Source organism: Pipistrellus kuhlii, unplaced genomic scaffold, assembly GCF_014108245.1.
Source record: "Pipistrellus kuhlii isolate mPipKuh1 unplaced genomic scaffold, mPipKuh1.p scaffold_m20_p_7, whole genome shotgun sequence".
In the NCBI taxonomy this organism is placed as follows: domain Eukaryota; kingdom Metazoa; phylum Chordata; class Mammalia; order Chiroptera; family Vespertilionidae; genus Pipistrellus; species Pipistrellus kuhlii.
The window spans coordinates 16,256,614-16,278,869 of record NW_023425573.1 but is presented as its reverse complement, the minus strand read 5'-3'; the positions used below and the strand labels follow the sequence as shown (position 1 = coordinate 16,278,869).

The 22,256-nt window shown below is 46.7% G+C and overlaps 1 protein-coding gene, 1 long non-coding RNA gene and 1 pseudogene across 2 annotated transcripts; 1 reads left to right on the top strand and 2 right to left on the bottom strand.

Annotated features, from left to right (window-relative positions):
- Positions 1-937: 937 nt before the first annotated feature.
- LOC118709225 lies at positions 938-4,220 on the bottom strand (annotated as a pseudogene).
- A 734-nt stretch (positions 4,221-4,954) lies between these two features.
- Positions 4,955-5,527, top strand: LOC123651637. Its single transcript, XR_006740481.1, has 2 exons — positions 4,955-5,179; positions 5,404-5,527. It is a non-coding gene; the product is annotated as an uncharacterized LOC123651637 (long non-coding RNA).
- A 2,120-nt stretch (positions 5,528-7,647) lies between these two features.
- On the bottom strand, positions 7,648-21,213 carry CAVIN2 (caveolae associated protein 2). The gene is made up of 2 exons (XM_036421503.2): positions 20,434-21,213; positions 7,648-10,013 (listed from the first exon to the last, which is right to left on the bottom strand). Exons 1-2 carry the CDS (start codon positions 20,902-20,904, stop codon positions 9,240-9,242), a joined length of 1,245 nt encoding a protein of 414 aa, XP_036277396.1. The 5' UTR covers positions 20,905-21,213; the 3' UTR covers positions 7,648-9,239.
- Positions 21,214-22,256: the final 1,043 nt, after the last annotated feature.

Here is a 22,256-nt window from a genome sequence, read left to right as displayed (position 1 = left end):
AATGCATCTTTTGTGGGAAAAAATGCATCTTTTGTGGAAAAAAGAAAATCCTTTCTATCTCTTTGATGTTGCTATGGAGAAGAGAGGTGGTAATGGTTGGAGGTGAGGCTTTCTCCCTGCTCTGAAGCACAAATGAATTCTAGACTTCAGTTTCCCTTTAATTGATTTATTCCTCCTTTCTGTTTCCTTCCTCTTCCTCCTCCTCTCTCCCCTCTTTTCCTTCTTATCTTCCTCCTTCTTTGGCACCCTTCCTTTGCTCCACACAGGCTCCACACTGGCTTGTTAATTAGAACGAATGAATGCACTCACTGTCAATGTTGCATTTTAGAAACTGTAGATTTTCCCCCTCAGATTTTCCCTTCCACCATTTTGCTTCTCATTTCAGAGCAGAGAAATTTCTATTCCTGTGTACTCTTTGTCTCCAAACCTTCAGCCTCCACAGGTTAGCCTCCTTCCATGTCTAGCCTGGACATGTATGATCTCACACGCCATGAGCTATCTTGAGTGACTTTTCTCAAATAACAGTTTTCTTAAGGCTGAAGACTTCTTATTTTTATTTTTATTCATTTATTCTTATTGCACATCCCTCCTTTATTATACTGATCTGAAAAAGATTTAGTAGTTAGGCCCCAAATGCTTACTGGGCTCAAGTGACAAAACAAAAACCGAGTTACCACCTCTGAACTCTCTTAGGTAAGAGTCTTTCTCGGCTTGGACGAGGCCCAAGGCCCTAGAGGTGCCATTCTGACTGGGTTGCATGAAGGGAGTGTATATGAAAGACAAAATGGCTAAAACAAAATAGGGAGCCACCCTCCCCTATCTGCAGCTGCACCCTCAGATGCCTACAGATGCAGCCAGTGTGGCCTGTGTGCATGGGCATGCAGAGGGCTGGGCTGGGAGGGAGTTGACCTTGGGAGGGTCATCCGCCTGCTCACCTTCACTTCCTGGCCTTGCCCTGGGCACCACAGCCTCCGTGGCTTTACCCATGAGCTCTTCACCCCCAGGAACTGCATGGGCTCGATGGGCTTCAAGTTCTTGTCCAATTCACAGGCATGGGAAGCCCAGTCGGCAGGTGCAGCTCCATGATCTCCTCTTCAGAAGGCCCCCTAATGTCTGACAAGGCCCAGAAGGCTGCTGCCAGGGGCTGCAATCAGTACCCGTGTCCCCTCCTTGATGGGGGCACGATGTCTTCATTCCAAAGGGCAGAGTGCTGGCAGTGCTGTCCTTCAGACCCTCCCAGGAGGGCAGCTGCTCTCCAGAGAGGCTTCACACCCGCGGTCCTTGCGGATGTGGCTTAGAGGACAGGTGGGCTCCATCGGCGGTGGTGAGCTATCAGAGGAGTGCCTCCAGACCGTTACCTGGCCTCGCCCTGCTTGGCAGCGGTTTCTGCTCTAAGGCCAGGCTGCCCTTCACAGTGCTGCTCATCGATCTGCCAGCTCCTCACTCAGGCAGTCACAGGGGGGTCAGTGGCCTGGCACTGTCCAGAGGGTCCGGCCTGCCCTCTTCTGCAATGAGGGGAAGCATATATCAAACTCATAGCCGGCATCTTGCAGCGCCGTCCCCACCCTCCCCACCCCCCTCTCGACCGCGCCTACACACTCGCCAGGCTAATTTCTTTTTCTTTCAAATTATTTGTTCCCTTTTGCTCTGCTATTATAAGTTCGAAATATTAAAAAAAAACCAAAAACATTTTTTATTGATTTCAGAGAGGAAAGGAGAGGGAGAGAGATAGACACATCAATGATGAGACAGAATCATTGATAGGCTGCCTCCTGCAGGCCCCACACTGGGGATCGAGCCCCCAATCTGGGATGTACCCTGACTGGGAATCAAACTGTGACCTCCTGGCTCATAAGTCGACACTCAACTACTGAGTCTGAGCCATGCGACCAGGCTAGAAATCTTAATGTGGAGATTCTCAGCACTCTCTGCCTCCTCAACACATAGTTCCTGGACGGCAAAGACTTTCTCTTATTCTCCGTTGTATCTGCAGGTCCGGCACAGGGCCTGGCATATAAATGCCCAGTACACATAATATATGCTAATAAAACAAAGGGGATACCTTGACTGGGGAAACTTCTCTTGCAGACAAAAACTGCCTGTGGTTATTGGACAGTTCACACCTCCCTGCTTTTATTTATCTCTGAAATGTCTAGTTACAAGGTAGCTGGGAAAGCTATTTTTAGTTCGGAAAGAAAAAGAGGAAAGGAAAGGTTGTTCTGAAATGATACCCAGTGAGCTTCAGTCTCCCTTTCTCTGGCTAATTTCAAGGGCAGGCTCATAAACTGAGGTACTGTTTTTCTCCACTCATCCTTTTATTCCTTGGGGATTTTAAATTATTGATGGAAGGTCCGTAGAAAATTTGATTTTTTAAGTAAGGCACGTTCACAAGGTCTTCCCTGCGTGTCCCTGGGATTCTGGAGGCAGTGGACAGTGCCCCTTGGAGAGCGCAGCGAATCCCTGTGCAGCTTAAGAGGTCTGGTGGCTGCCGGTTCCTCCTTGACAAAGGGTCGTTGCCCCTTGCGCTGCACCTGTGACAGTTTCCCCCCAAATTCTGAGCTCTGAAGGCTCAATTTAGCATCCGAAAAATTGAGCTGTGTTTTTCCCTTTAGTGCCTCATTACGAACAATAAAGAGTTGAAGAATGGAGTGTCGGCTGGCAGTGTTGCTGTAATATATTGCAGAGAGAATGCAGACTTGCTGCTTTGTCCTCTGTAGGACCTCTAGGTTATTGACAAGGATATATATACTAGAGACTCCATGCACAAAATCTGTGCAAGAGTAGGTCTTCCTTCCCCCGGCTGCCGTCCCCGGCTACCCTCTGGCACCTGGGACCCAGGCTTCCTCTGGCCGCAGGCAGGCACCTGTGACCTGGGCCTCCCTTGCAGCTCCGGCTTCGTCCTGAAGGTCATCTGGAAGGATGTCCAGTCTATTGAGCATATTACACTCTTATTTTCAACTGGAAAAAATATAATATATATATATATTATATAAAGAAATATATATAAAATATTATATAAAGAAATATATATAAAATATTATATAAAGAAATATATATATAAAATATTATATAAAGAAATATATATAAAATATTATATAAAGAAATATATATAAAATATTCTCTCTCTCTCTCTCTCTCTCTCTCTATATATATATATATATATATATATATATATATATATATAGTAGGTATTTTTCAACTGGAGCATAGAAATAAGATAGTCACATCCTATGCTCAGTTTACCAAAACTACCAATCCCTTAGACAAGTGTTCTGCAGGCAACCCACAGGTAGTTAGCGATGCTAATAATAAGTGGTGCTTTGCCATTAGAGAACCTACGACCATCTTTCTTTTTATTTATTCATCTTTATTGTTGGAAAGTACTACAGATGTCCCCCCCTTTCCCCTCATTGATCCCCTCCATCCTGGTCCCGTCCCTTCCCTAGGCCTTCACCGCCCTATTGTCTGCATGTGCGCTCTTTGGTTAATGATTTCCCCCTTTCCTTTCCCTCTGAAGTTCATCAGTCTGTTGCATGCTTGCTTCAATGTCTCTGTGGAATCTAATGAACAAAATAACCTGATGAACCTGAATAGATCCTCTAACCATCTTTCAAGGTGATAGGTGGCTCTCTCTCCAGTCACTAGCTATGCAGCATGAACAGGCATCTTACAAATTTGGGAAGCAGTAAGAGAACATTGCTTAAGAGTTCTGGGAAGAGTGCGTTGGCACTCTATATTTCCCTAAGAAGGTTTGTGTTTTGTTTATCAAGGCGAAGCCAATCCTGGGACTAGCTTCTACTCTTGAGTCTGTGCCTCAGGGTGGGAAGGAGCATTCAGAGCCTTCATCTCTATAGACTGGATATCAGACACTGTGGTCCATGCCAGGGATCCTTCGAGAGCAGACAATCACTACCGGCTTGCATGCTGGTTAAAATGATTTGAGCCAGTTGCCATGAGTGAAAAGTAAAGAGGATTTCATGTAGAAAGAAAACTGAATTTTGGCCCTTCTTAAAAGAAGTAGAGGTTTTGGCAACACTGGGCTTGGTTTCTGACAAGGCAAGTGAGTTGGTAGTGGCTGATAGTTTACCCCAATCCTGGGCGGCTCCTAGAATGTTCTATCCCTTTCTGGAAATTGAAAAAAAGGCACCACCTTTGGGCGGATGAGTTAGAGGGGCGCCCCATCCAGAGGACGTGGCCCACATCAGCAGCTTTGGCACCATTGTCGCCACCTCCTGGCACCATTTTGCTCATTGTGAGCCCCCGTGGGTTTGTGACCACTGCCAGAGCCTTTGGAAGAAGCCTGCCTGCAGCATCTGTCTCGATGGGAAGGTGCTGGCCTGGAGGGCTTCCTTTGGTGGCTTGAGCACAGAAATGGAGGCACCAGCGTTTGCTCCCATTTCCCTTGGGAAGACAGCTGGAGGGTTTTGTAGGAATTATCACCAGGGCTAGGTCTTCCTCTCCTCAAGGTTCATAGTACTTCTGAACCGCCATCCTCCCCTTGCACAACCCCATGCCACTTGTATATCTTTTCAGCCTATCAGAAGACTGGTCCAGGCAGGATATGGTGATTTCTCCAGCATGACAGAAGGGGATGATTCCTTTAATGTACAAAGTTGGAGCAGATCTTTGAATTAGCCAATCCCTACCTCTCTCTCTGTTGACAAGCTGCCCTTAGTAAGCCATGCCCCAAAGTGAACCCTGCCGCTCCTGACAATGGACAATGCCACGGAGCCAGGGAGCCCCTCTGCGGCCTCTGCAAACTGGAATAATAGTCTCTGTGTGGCTCCCCAAGACCCAGGAGCTGCTTTTTCTTAGCATTGAATCACAATCTCCCAAACCATTTATGTACCCTGGCTATCTGTGACACCGGCTGTCTCAGGGGCAAAATAGTGACATTAATACTACCCCACCTGAGAGCTTGTAAAGTGACTCTTCGTTAAGCACAGTTGGATGATACAATTAAGAGTCTGCTTTGGCAAAAGCATAGAGTTCAGGCTGGGGTTGAGCACTTACTCTCACACTCAATAGTTACGTGAACTTGGGGCAGACTTTTAACTCTGTGACCAACAAAGAAAATATAGTTAAATTATAACACGCTGAGTGGGAACCTAGAGTGGTTAAGAATTCTGGAGTTCCCTCCCTCATCTTACTTGTTGGAGTGAATTGTCAAAAGTCTTAGGTGCAGCCAAAACCAGTTTGGCTCAGTGGATAGAGCGTTGGCCTGCGGACTGAAAGGTCCTGGGTTCGATTCCGGTCAAGGGCATGTACCTTGGTTGCGGGCACATCCCCAGTGTGCAAGAGGCAGCTGATCGATAATTCTCTCTCATCGATGTTTCTAACTCTCTATCCCTCTGTTTTCCTCTCTATAAAAAATCAATAAAATATATTTAAAAAAAGTCTCAGGTGCAAAAATAGCACCTTTCTAATAGGACTTGTTTGATTGAATGAGATAGAGCTTGTGTCTAGCATGTGATAGGTATGCAGGAACTGAGCACTGGAGATCCCAGCCTGGTGTAACAGAAGCTATCAAAAAGATTGGTTCCGACCCCAGCTGGTTTGGCTCAGTGGATAGAGCATTGGTCTATGGACTGAAGGGTTCCTGGCTGATTCTGGTCAAGGGCACATACCCGGGTTGTAGGCTCGTCCTCCAGCCCTGGTTGGGCCTGTGCAGGAGGCAACCAATCAGTGTCTGTCTCTCACATTCATGTTTCTTTCTCCTCCTCCCCTCCGCTCTCTCTAAAATCAATGCAAAAATATCCTCTAGTGAGGACTGACCAAAATATATAAATATTGGTTCCCTCTCCCCCAGGCTTGTGTCTTCCTGCTTTGGGGACTAAGAAGTTTTAGCCAGTGGGAGAAACAAATTGTTGCATTGCTTAATAAATATTTAATGAATTGGTTTCATGGTGACTAGTCTAAATGTATGACTAGCATGCTGTTTTGCTAAAGGTCTGGCTTCTTCTCTGGGAAGTTTGAGTGGAGAGTTAAAAATAATTTCAGTGCTTCAGGACAATGCAATGTTTAAAACCAAAATAAGAAGACTCTCTCTTCAATAATGGGAGTTACTGCCCGTTCCCTTCAGAGGCATGAGCTCCTGGCTGCAGAAGTCCCAGATCCAGCACAACACAAAGGTCACCACGCCAGTTTCATCTGAGAAGCTTTGTGGTGTTTGAGTTGGTTTTGGGGAAGGACGGGTGGTTGCCATGGAACTGTTAATAATGATCGCCGCCTGCACCTCGATCCCTCATGCTCTCCATCTCCAATATAAAATCACTTAGGCTGGGACCAGAGGGCAGTAAACAAACTTTCAAGCAAGAATTAACTGGGCCCGGGCATTAGTCTCCTAATGGAGGGAATGACTTTCAATATAACCTTTACCAACACTGGCCGCTTGGCTCTGTCCAAGGAGCTTCCGGTTTCCTGATCTTGGCCTGAAATGCAGGAGGTTCAAACCTTGATATTTTTTGCCCAAAAGCAGAAACATTCTGGGCTTTCATCACACAATAAATGTGAAAAAAATCTTTATGTTGTACAGAACTGGCCCCAGTGTGGGTCTCTTATTTTCATGTGTATAAAGAAATTCAGACATAGACTGGATTCCTAATTGGAAAGAGAAAAATGCTCCTGTTGAAATATGTATCTCTATATTTAAAAAATAAAATCTCGTAGAAAAGTGACATCTTTGCTGTATTTCTGTGAGATTTGTGATCCATGTAATGAAGTTTCTTGCTCCTGAATTATGTTTCTAAGATAGGGATCTCAGTGCTTATTAATGTACAACCAACCTTTGGGGAGAAACTAATCCCGTGAGCGCCAGGCACATAAGTTAGAAATGGGTTAGTGGCCGGGTGGGAGGGTTTGGGGGGGGGGGAGGCACGTCTAATTTGGGGGCATTGCAGCCCCACCAGAATGCAAATGCTTCAACTATAACACTGAGGGAACAGCTTCTGCTTCCTCACCGGCTCCTCTCTGTGATCCCGGCTGTGTGTGCTTTCCAGCAATTACCTGGCCTTGTTCTCTGTTTATTGCTTAGGATCTTAATGCCTCGAATGTGGAGCAGAGAGTAAATTGTTTTTCAGTAAAATCTGAAAAGATGCCTGTGTGCAGTTTTTCACTACATGACATGCACATCTTTTGAAAAGGAAATGTAGTCATCACTTTAACCTTGGACCCTTCACCTCCTTGGCAGCAAGAAGTGATAGCAACCTAGTGCAGGTAGAACAGGCATGCTGGGGGCCATGTGCGAAATGAAGTCTTCCACGGGGCGTGGGACAGTGCAGGAGACAGTGTCATCGGTGTGGGACCACTGAACGCCCAGCCAGATACGTTCGTGTTTGCAGGGCTGCCTAAAGTATTAGGAGGCCTGGTACCAAACAGTACAAATGCAGATGGAAATATCAAATTCATCAAGCAGCTGCAATCAATTCAGCTGCTCCCCAGAGCTGGCAAGGTGATGTCAAGAAAGTTAAACTTGACGAATGAGACTCAGATTCTAAATGAGATCAGGGAAAAGAGAAAGCCGAGTTAATAGGGGAAATCAAGATGGAAACAATCAACATTACAGCTATATTTGGAGGAGAGTTTTAAGAAATCAATTCTCTCTGCTTGTTCTAAAACTGTTCTGCCAACAAACTGACACTGTTAGGCACTTTTCATTTTTGGTTTATTTAGTCTTCTTTAATATAGCCTTTGTTGTTCAACCATCAAATACGTGGGGTACATGATTGCAAAAACAAGGATAGCTGTATAGGTTATGCCATCAATACATTTGTTAAACATATCTCTTTTATAAGACAAAGCAGTTTGTTAATACTGTGTTGGATTAGCTACAGTTGTAAAGCTACCTATAGTGAGGGGCGAAATCTAAAGGCAGGGATCTGCTCCCTGCTACCTGTCTTCAAACTATAGTTTCATAGTATTCTCAAAACATTAGCATTCAGTAATTAAAAATAGATAAAGCAACATTTTAGTATAATGTTAGGCAGTAGTAAAAATTACCTTATCTGACTATATGTGCATATCTACATAAATACTAGTGTGCTTTAAAAAGGTAATAAACATACTAAAATGATGTGAAATTGACATAAATAAAATATGACCTGGAAATTATCATTATGTCTAAAAAAAAAAAAAAGGACAAACAGAAGCCCTCCCTTTCCCAAACCTGTTAATTTTAATACCCTATAAACCAACATTACATTTTGAGTGCAAGCTCAAATTTGGAAAACATTACATTAAAGACTAGTATGATCCAACTTCCTAGAAAAAGCAGTATGCATTAATTAATTTTGAATGTTTATATTCATCCCCAGTGTTAAAGAGACAACATCCTTTTGAGTTTCTTTGGAGGGATATTTCTAATGTCTTTTATATATTAAGAAAAAATACACCTTGAACACAGTAAAATATCTTTATATTATTTGAAAATGTTAGAAAATAAAAATATTGTGAAAATATAACATTATTCCAGATATAAGAACTTCTTTAGTATTGTTATAAAGAGCAAAATATTAAATTTAGATAGTAAATATTCTACTTCTAAGCACATACTTTTTTTTCTCTTTTTGTCTTCATTTTCTTTGGCATTCTTTGTTCCTGTTTTTCCTATTTTCCCACATCTCTTTCTTAGTTTTCTTTTTCTAATAGTCCTGATTTCCTACATGTCTTACTTCTTTAGCTAAAAATTGCAGTTTTTATTTTATTTTCAAGAAAACAATGGTTTCTATTAAGTGGATGGTCAACCAAACTTTTTCTGTTACCTTTTAGAAAACGTGTTTTCTTTTCTTTTTTTTTCCTTAAAAGCAGTTACCCTTTAGCTTAAACACACATGTATATCATACATCACACACCTGAAAAATAGCTCACAGGTGCACGGAGTTCTGGGAAATTCCATCTGCTGCTGGTATGCTCTGCAGCAAGCTTATGGAATGACCCAAATCAATCAGCCTTCATGACCAGTGTCTTCAGTAGGCTCTGGTTAATCTAAGCTAAACTGATCTATGTTTTTCAACTGCTTCATTTCTTCGGGGCAATCTTGGAGAAATCCTACAGGAACAGGACCTAGGAGCAAATTAGAAATGGAGCCCCCGACAGGCTGCCTTCATAGTGGATCTTGGTCATGTGTGTGCTGCTACATGGACAACAACACAGTAGTGAGTGGGTAGCACTAAAGACGTGTGGACACGTGTTCTAGGCTCCCCACCTGCCTGCAGGCGCCGCTGGCCCAGTGGGCCTCCTGCTCAGGCCGTGTGGCCCACCTGCAGCACCGGGGGCTGGGCGGCCTCCTCTTCTGACCGCTCTGCCTCCGTGGAGTTGTAGCCGTCCTCATAGCGCACCTTCTGTGCCTGTTCCCGGGCCACCAACGACTCCTCATCTACCTCCATGGTCAAGTCCACGTTGCTGTCCATGCCAGAGTTACTCCCTCGTGAGGCTGCCCTCCCACTCTCTCCCTCGGCCCCCTTCCCTTCAGCCAGGACGCTGGAGAAGGATGCTTGGGAGAGACCCTCGGCCAGTGAGCTCCCCTCGTGGTCATGGTCGTTGGGCACGTCTTCAGACTTGGCCTCGTTCTCCCCAGCGCTTTCCAGCTCTCGGACTTTCTTGCGCCCGAAAGTGAGAGGGGAGACCTTGAAGGGGGAGCTTTTCCCGGAGGATGTTTTCTCGTGGTTGGAAGCGAATGATTTCTTGATCTTCTCCCTCCTCTCCACAGACACGATCTTTGTCCCCAGCTTGTTCATCTGCTTCTCGATGTTCTGGCGAGAGAAGGCCTTCTTGATGCTGTCCACCTTCCGGAGGCTGGACCTTTTGATCTTCTCGGCTCTGCTCTCTCCCAGGCTTTCCTCTGCGCTGTCTTCCAGGGCCTCCTCACCGTGGGCCAACTCGTCCTCCGACGAGAGGTCCACTGTGTGCAAGGTTTCCTCCAAAGACTTGTTCTCGTCTGCAACTTCCTCCTTCCCTTCGTTGGGGCTGGACACGGGCTCTTTGGCAAACACGCTGGCGGGGATCTCGTGCTCTTCCTGGAGAGATGGACAAGGCAGATTTCATGTTAGTAACGCATTCCCTAAACAGGCCGGAGCGGCCAGAATGCCTGTGCTGCCAGTTTTGGGCGTCATAGAAACCCAAGGTTTGTGGCTTCAGTTTTCTAGGACTTGAAGAGTTCATTGTCTATCCGTCAAGGCTTTCCTCTCCCCACAAGCTGGATAAGGCCAAGGGCTCCCCATGGGAAGATTAGGAGGGTTCTGGCAAGGGCTCTATCAGTGACAGGCAGAGGGGGAAGTGGGCTGTGGCTCAGATCGGCCAGGAACTGCTTCTATAAAGTAAGTCACTGTGAACTCCTCTCCTACCCAGCTCGGTCCTGCCAATATCCCACTGAGAAGGAGCCTGGTGCTCAGGTTGGAAGATAAAAGGTGGGGGCAGGGGAGAGAAAACAGGAAGTCCTCAAGTGTCGGACCACATGTAGAGCCTTCACCAGGTTTCCTCCCCAACTAGCTGTTGGAAGTAAAGATAAGGCCAACCTTGGTATCTGTTCCAAGTACACTCTAGTTCTTCTGAGGACATAATTTTTGAGGAAGGGAAGCAGGGGCCTGCCTTCCTGGGGACCCACTCACAAAACTGTGGTTTAGTATATCCTTTGCGGGCATTAAAAAGGGGATGTGGTATACTAGAGCCACATTTAGAATTGTCAAGGGGAATTATGATGCCAAGTGTAGCTTATCAAGCCCCTATTGTTAAACAGGGTTTCCTGGACAAGAATGCTTCACCCCCCACCTAGAACTAAGGGTGAGGAGAGCAGCTCAGGACTCCCCCACCCTCATCCCAACACACTATGCCCAGTACACCTCTCTCTCCAGCTTCTAGACCCTTGCCATGTATCAGGGGGCAGAGCCTGGGCACCTGCCTCCACAGAGCAAAAGGAATAGTTTGCCAGTGTTGCTAAGTGGGAAGATTTGAATGTAGACAGACTTTGGACCCCATTAGCATGAAAATCTCTTTGATTTTTATATTTCTATTTGAATATTGGAAAACAAGACCCAACCAAGTGCCTTTGCATTTTCATGAAAAGAAACAGCACAGTAGAAAGCATGTGACTGGAAGCCTGAATCCCAGTCCTTGCTGTAATGCTAAGTGGTGAGTGACTTTTGGCAAATAACTTCATCTCCTTGGGTCTTGGTGTCTTTCAGGCATGAACGGGAGGATCTGACATAGATTAGCAGCCTTTGGCCTGTACTTCCTGGGGCACTAGGGCTCTGCATGAAGGCCTAGGTGGGCCCGGCGCCAGAGCCCATACCACCTGCTTCCACCAAAGGGGTGACATTATCTGGTTATGTTGTAGACTGCCCAGTACATTTAGTGACTTTAGAAGTCTGTCTGGGATCTAAACTTCAGGCAAAGTTCATGTTAACAGTAAGAACTGCCCTTCTCATTTTGCAATTTTGAAAAACTGACATTATAATCAGATACATGCTTGAAAAGTGAGCCTACATATATATATTTTTAACTTCTTGCTACAAAGGCTAAATGAACAAAGTTTTGATAGAGAAAATTAAAAATTTCTGTACTTATTACCACTGAATGGTATAATTATGATACTCTCTGCAAAGACACAGTCCTGTGTCTCCCCCTTACAGACACATACTCATAACTCATACCTGAGCCTTTCTAAACTGGTTAGAAACAAAGGGGAAAGAGCAGAATTGTCTGGTTCAATAAAATCCTTGGTAGAGGTAAGAAATAACAGATTCCATTTCCTAAAGCTTTCTCCACACTCACCCATTTTAAAAAATTGAATTTATTGGGGTAACATTGGTTAGCAAAACCATATAGGTCTCAAGTGTACAACTCAATGAAACATCATCTGGACACTGTATCATGTGCCCACTGACCCAAGCAAAGTCTCTTTCCACCCAATTTCCCCCACCGTTTGCCCACCTGCACCCCTGCCCCCCCTCCGTTGCCCGATGGCTATCCCCACATAGTCTCTGTGTCTATTTGTTTTATATATATATATATATATATATATATATATATATATATATATATATATATATAATTTTTTTTTCACTAATTCCTTCACATTCTTTTATCCACACCCTCCCATTTTGAATGTCAACAAATTGTCAGGGCCTAGCCAGTTTGGCTCAATGGATAGAGCATTGGCTTGTGGACTGAAGAATCCTCGGTTGGATTCTGGTCAAGGGCAAATACTTCAGTTGCAGGCTCCTCTCCAGTCCGGGCCCTGGTCAGAGAGTGTGCAGGAGGCAACCAATCAATATGTTCCTCTCACATTAATATTTTTCTCTGTCTTTCCCTCTCTCTAAAAATCAATGGAAAAATATCCTTGAGTGAGGATTAAAAAAAAAAAAAAAAATGGCAGGCACATCATATAAAAGACAAAGTTAAAAAATAAAAGAAGGATGGGATTCCCACAAATCACTTATGACATGGACTTTTACAGAGAGCAACGTTCCCATGTTTCAAGTCTCAACTCGCCTCTGTCTCATTGGCATGTGCTCCCCATGAAGGTGGAGATTTTGTTTGTTCACTGTTATGCCCCAGTGACTAGGAATAGTTCCTGGCAGCTCAACAGCTATTTGTTGAATGGGTGCATGCTGGGTACGGCGGCTTTCTAAGACAGCCCGAGGGTGGCTGGAGTGGAGACGCCCGCTGTCTGCAAGGCTTGAAGCCTGCAAAAGTATGGGCCCTGCTCTGCGTCTAGAAGCAAGTTTGCTGACGCTGGCTGTCCCTGGGAAATGAGGAGAACCTCAGGCGTGAGGAGAGCAATGGCTGCCATTTGTAAGGAGTTTAATCTCAGAGGGTGAGTGTGACTGAACGAGGGGCAGACTGCAGAAGTAACCAGGGCTCTGATGCTTAGTCCGGAAGTGAAATTACTTGTGGGGTTTGACAAGAGGGTTGGGATGCTTTGACAGGAGTTGCTTGAAGGAAAGGAAGAAACCAAGAGTTCAGGGAAATGTTCTTAGTGGTTCTAGCTGGTTTGGCTCAGTGGATAGAGCACTGGCCTGTGGACTGAAGGGTCCTGGATTCAAATCCGGTCAAGGGTACATGCCTAGCAGGGGGCGTGTAGGAGGCCCCCGATCAATGATTCTCTTTCATCATTGATATTTCTATCTCCCTCTCCTTCTCTCTTTCTCCCTGAAATCTCTCTCTCTGGCAGACATGCAGGTGGAAAATGCAAAATTAGCCGTGGCTCCGTGAGAAGAGGTACATGTGTGCAATCTTCCATGGTAACCAAAGGATTGCCCTGCTAGTTTTCTTTTCTTCAACCTCAACGAAAGGTAGACCCGGTAACCGGGCTTCTAAAAGAATTCAATTAATCATTTTGCAAGTTTTCTTCAATGTCAATCTTATTACTAAAAAAACATGGCTGAGCTTAACTCATCTCTCTCCTTACGTGTCCTCTGAGGATGGTTTGAGCAAAGTGCATGAGCTTGTGGTGGAGAAATGGCCTGGGGCAGATTCTCACAACAGAGCTGAGGGCAATTAAGAGATAGTAGGAACCACAACTGGATCCTTTTACACACTGCCTGGGAAATTTAACCAAGTGCCACCTGTGACAATAAACACAGCAGGAACAGACATAATCCAGAATGGGCGGGGTGCGTCCTTCTGGGACTGGAACCCTGTGAGATACGTCTTCTTGGCTATCTGTGAGGCGTCTGCGGTCACTGTCATTACTCGAGCTGCACTTGGTGTCCTGTTTACTTGACAATATTTATTTTGTGGCCTCACGCTGAAGGGGAGCCCTTTGCCTTTCTTGTTCATGCAGGAATCTGTGAATGTGCAAGCACATGCAGGCCTCATCTCTCCATGATGCCTGTGTAGGAGCAGCACAATAATGACTCCCTTAAAAAGCTCCGTTCTTGAGTGAAATGCATGCATGGTATTTAATATGAAGCGACATTCAACTTGAACCTCGGACAGTGGCTCCTCTGTCACTGCACAGTCTCACCTGCACACGTGCCTTGATCAGGACACACACACCTCAAGGACACACTTGATATCTCACCTCCCGACAGGGGAGGCCACACTTCTGCCTTTGGCCTCTGGTCATAACGTCTCTGACCTACTTTCTCAGAAGATTCCAAGACGGTTGGCTCTTTCAAGGGGGACGATCAGATAGACGCCTTCAGTTCTGTCACTGCTGACTTATGCTGCCCACATAGCTACTAGGTGCTGTGATTCCTTTGCGTGGCGTTAAGAATCCCTTGGGAGTGGCATCGCTTCCTTTGGAAGTTGTACCAGCTGACTGTTTGCCCTACAGATTCATTTTCATGAAGACACCACCGAGGACCTGCTCCTGGTTCTGAAGTTTCACAGAAACCCTCAGGAATAGTTTGAAGGAAGGAAGAATGAAACAGAACACTTCAAACACACGGATGACACACTCGCGAGAGAAAAAGAAGGGAGAGAACTCTTGAGCAGTGGCATTTCCCCTTATACTCCCGCTTGTTTGCTGTTTACGTTAATTCTTTTGAGCTAATAATTCCAGCTGTGCATAGAGACATCGACAGAGAAACTTTCGAGGTGCTTTTTGGGTTGGGACTCTTTGGAAGTGAGTCTTTGCACACATACACAGCGATGGGCACTTTCAAAGACAGGGAGACTCTATGTGACTAGCGTTGGAAAAGGGGGCCTTCAGGAAGTCCTTTAAAGCTTGACTGAAGAGAGACGAGCCAGTGGCTTGCTCTCCTGTCACTAATGTGTCACCCCTGCTGTTAGAAGACAATAACAAAGGCTGTCATCGTCCCACCGGGATGTGGTGGCATCTTTGAGGGATATATGAGGATCATAAATTTATGTCCATGAAATGTTTTATCCAATAATCTCTAAACACTAGTTATTAAAATGGAACGACGCCCACCTGACATTCTGATTTATGGGCCTCGCTTCCCCATTGATGGCTCTCTCCGGTGCGTGCTGCCGAGGTAGAGGCTGCCAAGCGGATAAGGCATTGATTAGAACTGCCCCCGAAGGCAGCCGCGGGTGGGAGCCGAAAGTCATAAGAATAAACAGCATTGCTTACAATCCCCGAGCAGTCTTTCACATTCGGGAGGATTTAAAAGTTTCATTATTTTTCAGTGTTATCAAGGGCTCCATTCCTTTTTAAGATCACACTGGTTAGGTGTTCTTTGTTACACGCCCAAAACACACAAGACAAAGCGACACCAAATCGCACTGAGTTATTGAAAAGCTGGCGTGGACAGCCCAGCGAACATGAACTTTGTCCTCATGGGGTTGGAGCGCTGGTTTCTACAGATTTCACAACTCAGGTCGGTAATTTCTACTGTTCATCAAATGAAACCTGCCCAGTTACTCTGCTTCTCAGGGCCTTTGCTTCTTTGATATAAAATGAGGTTAAACTAAATGATTATGAAGGCTCTAAAATATCCGATTCTGTGACCTTAACCTAAATCTCATGAAAAACAGTCAACAAACGACGGAAGCAATCCCATGGTATCCTAATGCCAACCACATTTTTTGCCTGAGCTGCATGGGAGAACATGCTTCACTCGATGCAAACACACACAGATTACCAAGCAGCAAAAGGCGTGTCCCTTCCGTGGCAAGGCTGCGTCTGGAAGCTTGGTCATTTAATACAAAAAGTAATGATTCTTTTGAAGAAATACCAACCATAATCAGTTATTCCCATAAAGTGCCCGAGGGAGGGCTGGCACTCAATAAGTGTAAACAATAACAATAAGAACCAGTATTTTCTTTCTCTCATAAACTAAAGAGCATCGGGTAAGTGGCATATTGGAACCGATATTCCATTATGGGAACATTAATCAATGTGATATAAACATCACGCATTGTCATATAAAAGGTGTTTTTTATGACCCGGCCCTGTTTCTCCTAAGTCTGAATTCATGTTGCAGGTTGCAGCATAGTGGCTTGGGATAGAGAAAGGAGTACAGTCTTAAAAAAAAAAGAAATCCACTTAAAAAGTCTGAAGGTGCTACCCTTTTAGCACTTTTCTAAAATTCTGGCCTCACTGAAAGGACCCAAAAGATGAATATTTGAACACATTGAAAGGCTTGGTTCTCCGTGAATGTTTCCACAGCAAGTACCTAACCTCTACTCTTTTCACCCAATTTCACAATGTTATGTGGATGAAAGTGTAAGCTGTCCATGAGGACGCTCATTTTCTTTCTGGATTTGAAATAATTCCCAAACTGCTTTTTCAAATAATCACCCACTAACCCCTTAAGAGGCCCTCAGTGGGCCCCGAGCCCCCGGGCAGGGTCAGTTACCTATGAAATTCTAGTCCCTTCAATCAACAGGGACAATTCCTTCTTAACTGCATATCCACTGACTTGCCATAGACATTCCATCATTTAGTAAAAAGCTAGCCTGCCTTACAGGTGAGGAATTAGCCTCATTAGTCCTTAGCATTTGCTTTTTGATCAGCAACCCCTCTGAGTCTCATTTCACTTATGCTGGGTCCTGCCACAGTATTTTGAATTAGAACATTGATTTTATAGAAATGTAGAAAGGAAAGCTGCTAAGTTTAACAGGGATCTGACAATTGCCTCTAGTGCTTAAAGGAGAATGAATTTTGTCCAGTTTTAGATATTCCTGGGTTTATAATCTGAGGTAATGGCTAAGGCATGTAAATCCAGCACAGGTTTAAAGAAACAAATGACATGAGGACAAAGTTTGGAATTTTAGTCAATGCAAATGTGTACAGTAAGCATCTAGGTCCACCCAGCCAACACAGAGGCATGTGGGAGGACATACCAGGAACTAACACACTAGACCCGTGACCTAAACACCACGGCTCCAGGTGCCTCACGCCAGTAACAGCTTTCCTTTCCCGCTCTCCTCGTTCACTTTCACATGAACTCTTTGGTCGTAAACTAGAAAACGGATAGACTCAGTACAGGAAAGACTGGCATAGCGTCCAACTGACTGGAAGTGACAGCCATCACGTAAAGGTGTGAGGTGGCCCTGGCACCTTACCTGCCCTCTGCCCTCTCTGCGGATCCAGGGGACATGGCCTCTGCCCCACGGGGCAGGCGGGCTGCTGCCAAGAGGTCTGTGTGGGCAAGGCTCTGTGGGCAGGTCCTTTGCTTTCATGGAGCGGTGGTGACATGATACTGATTTCAACATGGTAGTTGTCATACAATGTATGGTAGGAAGTGGAGTGTGTAGGAGTGTGTGTATGACTTCTAATAAGACTCAACTGAAAAAGCATAAGCATAGCTGTTTTAAGATCCTGGATAGGGTGAGATCAGTTTTTATTCAAGAGGCATATTTATTTATTATTAGTTTTATTTATTTGTATTATTTTTATTTTAAAAAATATTCATTGTTAAAAATATTACAGATGTGTCTCCCCCCCCCCCTCTACCCCCTAACTGACCTTTCCCAGCTCCTGCCTCTCCCCCCAGCCTTTACCACCCTATTGCCTGTGTCCATGGCTTATGCATATGTACAGACAAGGTCTTTGAAGCATATGTCTAACCAGGCAAAAGTGCAGCCCCCTCTCCCTGCAAATGCTTTTCAAATCCAGCCAGGAAGAGCTTCTTACTCCAGGCCAGTCGCTAGCAATTCTAAGTGTTATTTCCCGGATTCCTCACCCTTGGGGAGAGCTAGGAGGAGGAAGCATTTGTGCTTAAGAGCACACACTTTGGAATCGGTCAAACCCCAGCTTCATCCTTTGCTTAATAAATAACTTCAGACAAGATATAAATATCTCAACACCCTCATCGGTAAACTGGGGGAGGGAGAGAGTGGGGGGAAGTGAGATAACGCCCAGAAAAACGCTTAGTATGTCGGCAGGGCTTATTAAGGGCTTAAATGTTCTTTGCCCTTATTAGTATTCTCAGTGCACAGATGAGGACACACGCGTGGAGAAGCTATAAAACATGCACACAGTGGGCAAGTGGAAAAACTAGGATTTGAACCAGGGTCTGATGGAGAACATTATTAACCTTTGCAGCCCCTATGCTAACCCCCTCTCTAACACAGTGATTGTCTTACCCACTGGCATAATTCCTATTCCTGAAAACCCTTGCTTTAAGGAGGATCAAGAGAAAGAGCAACCCTTCCACCGAGGAGTGGCACTCGCATGCATTTGTTTCTTTAAATAACCATCAGGCGATGCCTTGAGAGTTGAGATTTCGAATATCCTTTGGGCTTAAGAAAGGCCCAGTTCCTTGCCTCCTAAACGGCTCTTTACAAAAACAAGTGTCTTTGGGGGCTGTCTGTGAAGAGGCCAGAGTGGAGCTTGATCATGTTGCCTTGGGTTCCCTTCTCGGTACATGCCCCCCCCCCCCCCGCCCACCAAGGTCTAGAGCACCCCTGTCCCACCTTTCACTCACTCTGCTGAGAATTTCTTCCCTCTCTGCCTGCAATTTCACACCTGTCAACCTGATGTGACAAACAGGAGGCCACGGCCAGGCTTCAGTAGCGGCCTGTGTCTTTAAATTCCCCAACAAATGTTTATCTAACTGTCAGATTTAGAATTCTCTCCAATTTTTAGTCACATACCTTCTCCATTCGCGCCCCCCCCCCCCAACATCTACAGGTGTCAGTGGCAAATCAAAACAAAACCCGATCCCTACAAACTGTGTTTTTCCTCCACTAGATAAATACTTGTGTTTTTCCTCCTGAACTGAGGAAAAGGTCAAGAGTGATTCTCTTTGACGCAGACTGGCAGGAGGGAGACTTCCTCTAACAGGTCTGTGCATGTTTGGTGTTGTGTGGAGATGAGGATTTAACGTAGCAATGCTTCCAGAGCGAGATCTCTACTATCATTTGGGCTAATAAAGTAGGGACCTTATATGGCTTAAGAAAGATACATATCTCTTCAGTTTATTTGGTGCAGGAAAAGCTATTCCAGCTCTGACTTGTTTGGCTCAGTGGATAGAGTGCCGGCCTGCAGACTGCAGGGTCCCAGGTTCAATTCTGGTCAAGGGCATGTACCTTGGTTGTGGGCACATCCCCAGTAGAGGGTGTGCAGGAGGCAGCTGATCGATGTTTCTCTCTCATCGATGTTTCTAACTCTCTATCCCTCTCCCTTCCTCTCTGTAAAAAAAAAAAAAAAAAAAAAAAAATCAATAAAATATATTTAAAAAAAGAAAAGAAAAGCTATTCTATTTGCATTAAAAGCTAAAACACTTCCAGCTGCAGAAAGCCTGCAAGGTGTAGGAGGCCGTCAGCTGCCGGAAGCGTTAGGACAGAAGTGCGATTTGGGGAGGACAATGCAGCGGCCGGAGGCCCCTAGTCCTTTTTGGGGGGAAGGCGGCTGGGGCTCTGGCTCGTGGGTTCGTTTAGGAAAAGAAGGCTCCCTTGGTTTTAAGCCCCATTTCCCAATCTCTCCTGGGAGAAGAAGGCTCTTCTGTGTGGCTTTCACAATCAGACCCTGGTTCCAGCCTCTCCTCTCCAGGGCTTTGAAATCCGCCCCTATTCACAGGCTCACAAGGAGGCAGCCCTGGGGCAGGGAGGGATGGGGACTGCTTCCTGGGGTCCCAGCTGGCCCAGCCCACTGGGCGGAAGGCTCCCGGCAGTAGGCAGGGCTGCCCTTGGATCTGCAAGTGCCCAACGCCTGGCGGGACCACGGCCCACGCAGACTCCCGGTCCCCAGAGAGCCTCTTGCTACATTCATTGCATCACGGATGCCTTAAAAAAATTTAAGTGGCCCTTTTATCCCAAGGCAACCACTGGAGACAGCAAATACTCGAGACCAGCCTTTGTAACTGGGACTGATCGCAAGGCTTTCATTTCACTTGGCTGCTGTGTCTGGGCGCAATGAGAAGCACATCTGAGTGTTTGCGAGGAGCTCTGCTCTGTCCTCTTAGCGCCCTTTGCGAGAACAGAACTCAACAGGATCGCTTTGGCCAGAAGGGTCCTGGAAGGACTTGCTTAGCCCCCAAATGCTGGTAAGCTATTGGCCACAGGGAGACTTGACACAGCCCTGAGTTTAACTTTTTTATTTAAAAACCACAACTCCTTCTCTCCCCTCCCCCGCCCCCCTAGCAAACGAACACCTTCACATGCTTACTTCATTTGCACAAAGAGTTAATAAACAGCCACTGAACGCCTTGGCCCTGACCAGCGGACAGCGGCAGCCAGCCCCAGGTCCACAGGCAGGCAGGGAGACGGATGGGTTTGACGGGGCGCAGGCACCTGGCACCTGCTCACCTTCGCCAGCTGGATGGAGGCCATCCAGGTGTTCCCCAATGAGTGACCCCGCCCGACTAACCTCGGGGACCTGGCAAGGTCACCTGTGTGCACAGATTTCCCCTCTGCCTGCTGAAGGCGGACAGGGACAATGCCTGTGTGTCTGAGCCCTGCCGGGCAGGACAGATGGACAGATGGACAGATGGCGAGAGCCAGGCCCGCTGAGCTCAGGAATGTGAGCAGCAGCAGCGGCAGCTGCAGAGAGGAGGGTTGGGGTGGGAGGTAGGCACTGACCTGGAAGATGAGCACTTTGAAATGGTTGCGGCGCAGGAGCTGTGCGTGGTTGCTCTCCAGCCGCTTCACCTGCGCGCACTGCCGCTCCAGGCGCTCGCGGACAGCGCGCGTGTGCGCGCTCACCTTGCGGGACTTGTCCAGCAGCTTGCTCACCGTGCTGCCCGTGGAGGCCTGATACTTAGAGAGCTTGGTCAGGTCGTTCTGGATGCCCTTCACTGAGCCCTCCAGGCTGATCTGCCGCTGCTCCATCTTGTGCTGGTTCTCCTGCACCACGTCCATCATCTTCACCAGCTTGTCCAGCAGCGTGAGCACCGTCACCGCGTTCACCTGGTCCCGGGCCGCCTCTTCCGTGCTGCCCAGGTGCAGGCTGGGGCTGGGTGTGGAGGAGGGCGCCGGGCTGGGGCTGGCTGGCTTCTCGGGCCGCAGCTCAGAGCCCTGGGACTTGTCGGAGTGGGCAGCGTCCTCCCCCATGGTCAGGCGGGCAGGTGGCCAGGGCCGGGATCCCTCTTCTTGCTCCGGGAAGGACGGTGGCGAGGGGCGCAGAGCTAGGCGGGCCGCTTGGAGCTCAGAGCCTGGCTCTGCAGCCTGGAGAGGTTCAGACAGGCCAGCACCGGCTACACTGACCGGGGCCTGCACCCTGAGGCTCTTAAAAGCCCGGCTCCACCCAGCGGGAGGCGAAGGTCAGAGGAGAGCCACTCGGGGCTCAGAGGGATCACACACTTCCTTGCGCGTCCCCTGGGCGTGGGGCACTTTCCTGCAGGGCCAGCGTCTCTTTCCGGAGCCTCTTCCCTTTTAAAAAGGAGTTGAATGCCATATTTCAGTCATGACTTCATCCAGGGGCGGGGAAAGCACGCTCACCCGGCCAGCTCCGGGCTCCAGTTGGCCAGCGCTGGTAAACTTGTCTCCGGCTGCTATGCTACAGATGCAACAGAGCGGCTGTTCTTTTTTTTCTTTTTTTTTTTTCCCCTCTTTCCTGAATACAAGTTATTCTAACGGAAAGTATTGTTTGCATTTGCCCTAGACTGGGCTGCAGAACGCCTGGTGTCCAAGGAGATGGGAGGGGTCAAGTGTAAAGGGTACTTGCAGCCCAGCTTGGTGTTTGTTCCTTTTTTTTTTTTTTTTTTAAACATATTTTATTGATTTGTTACAGAGAGGAAGGGAGAGGGATAGAGTGTTAAAAACATCGGTGAGAGAGAAACAGCTGTGCCCGCAACCAAGGTAGCATGCCCTTGACTGGAATCGAACCTGGGACCCTTCAGTCCTCAGGCCAACGCTCTATTTACTGAGCCAAACCGGTTAGGGCTGGTGTTCGTTCTTAATGTCTGAAGGAAGGGAAGGGACCCTGGTAACCACAGGGTTAGGAAGGCAGCCCGATTCTCTCTTCACAAGTTCTTCTTGTGATGGAAGAGCAAGATAAGTCAAAAGAGACCGAACCTCACGGATGGTAAAACATGTAATTGCTGCCCAGCTGGGTGGCGTGGCTCAGGGGTTGAGCATCGACCTATGAACGAGGAGGTCACAGTTCAATTCCCAGTCAGGACACAGGCCTGGGATGTGGGCTCAATCCCGTGTAGGGCATGCAGGAGGCAGATGATCCATGATTTTCTCTCATCATTGACGCTTCCATCTCTCTTTCTTTCTCTCTTCCTCTCTGAAATCAATCAAAACATATTTTAAAAATATACTTTCTTTTGGGGAGCAAAATTGAAAGAGGAACCCCTCCTACTCCCCGCCCCTGTAAATAAAGCCTCATCTCTTTAAGAGCCTACCATGCCATTTGTTTGAACTGGTTTATAATCACTGCTGAGAGACCTTCTCAGATG

Coding starts and splice junctions, on each gene's coding strand:
- CAVIN2 (XM_036421503.2), bottom strand. CDS start 20,904: ATGGGGGAGGACGCTGCCCACTCCGACAAGTCCCAGGGCTCTGAGCTG. Junction 10,014..20,433: donor TCAAAGTGCTCATCTTCCAG/GTCAGTGCCTAC, acceptor CCATCTCTCCAG/GAAGAGCACGAGATCCCCGC.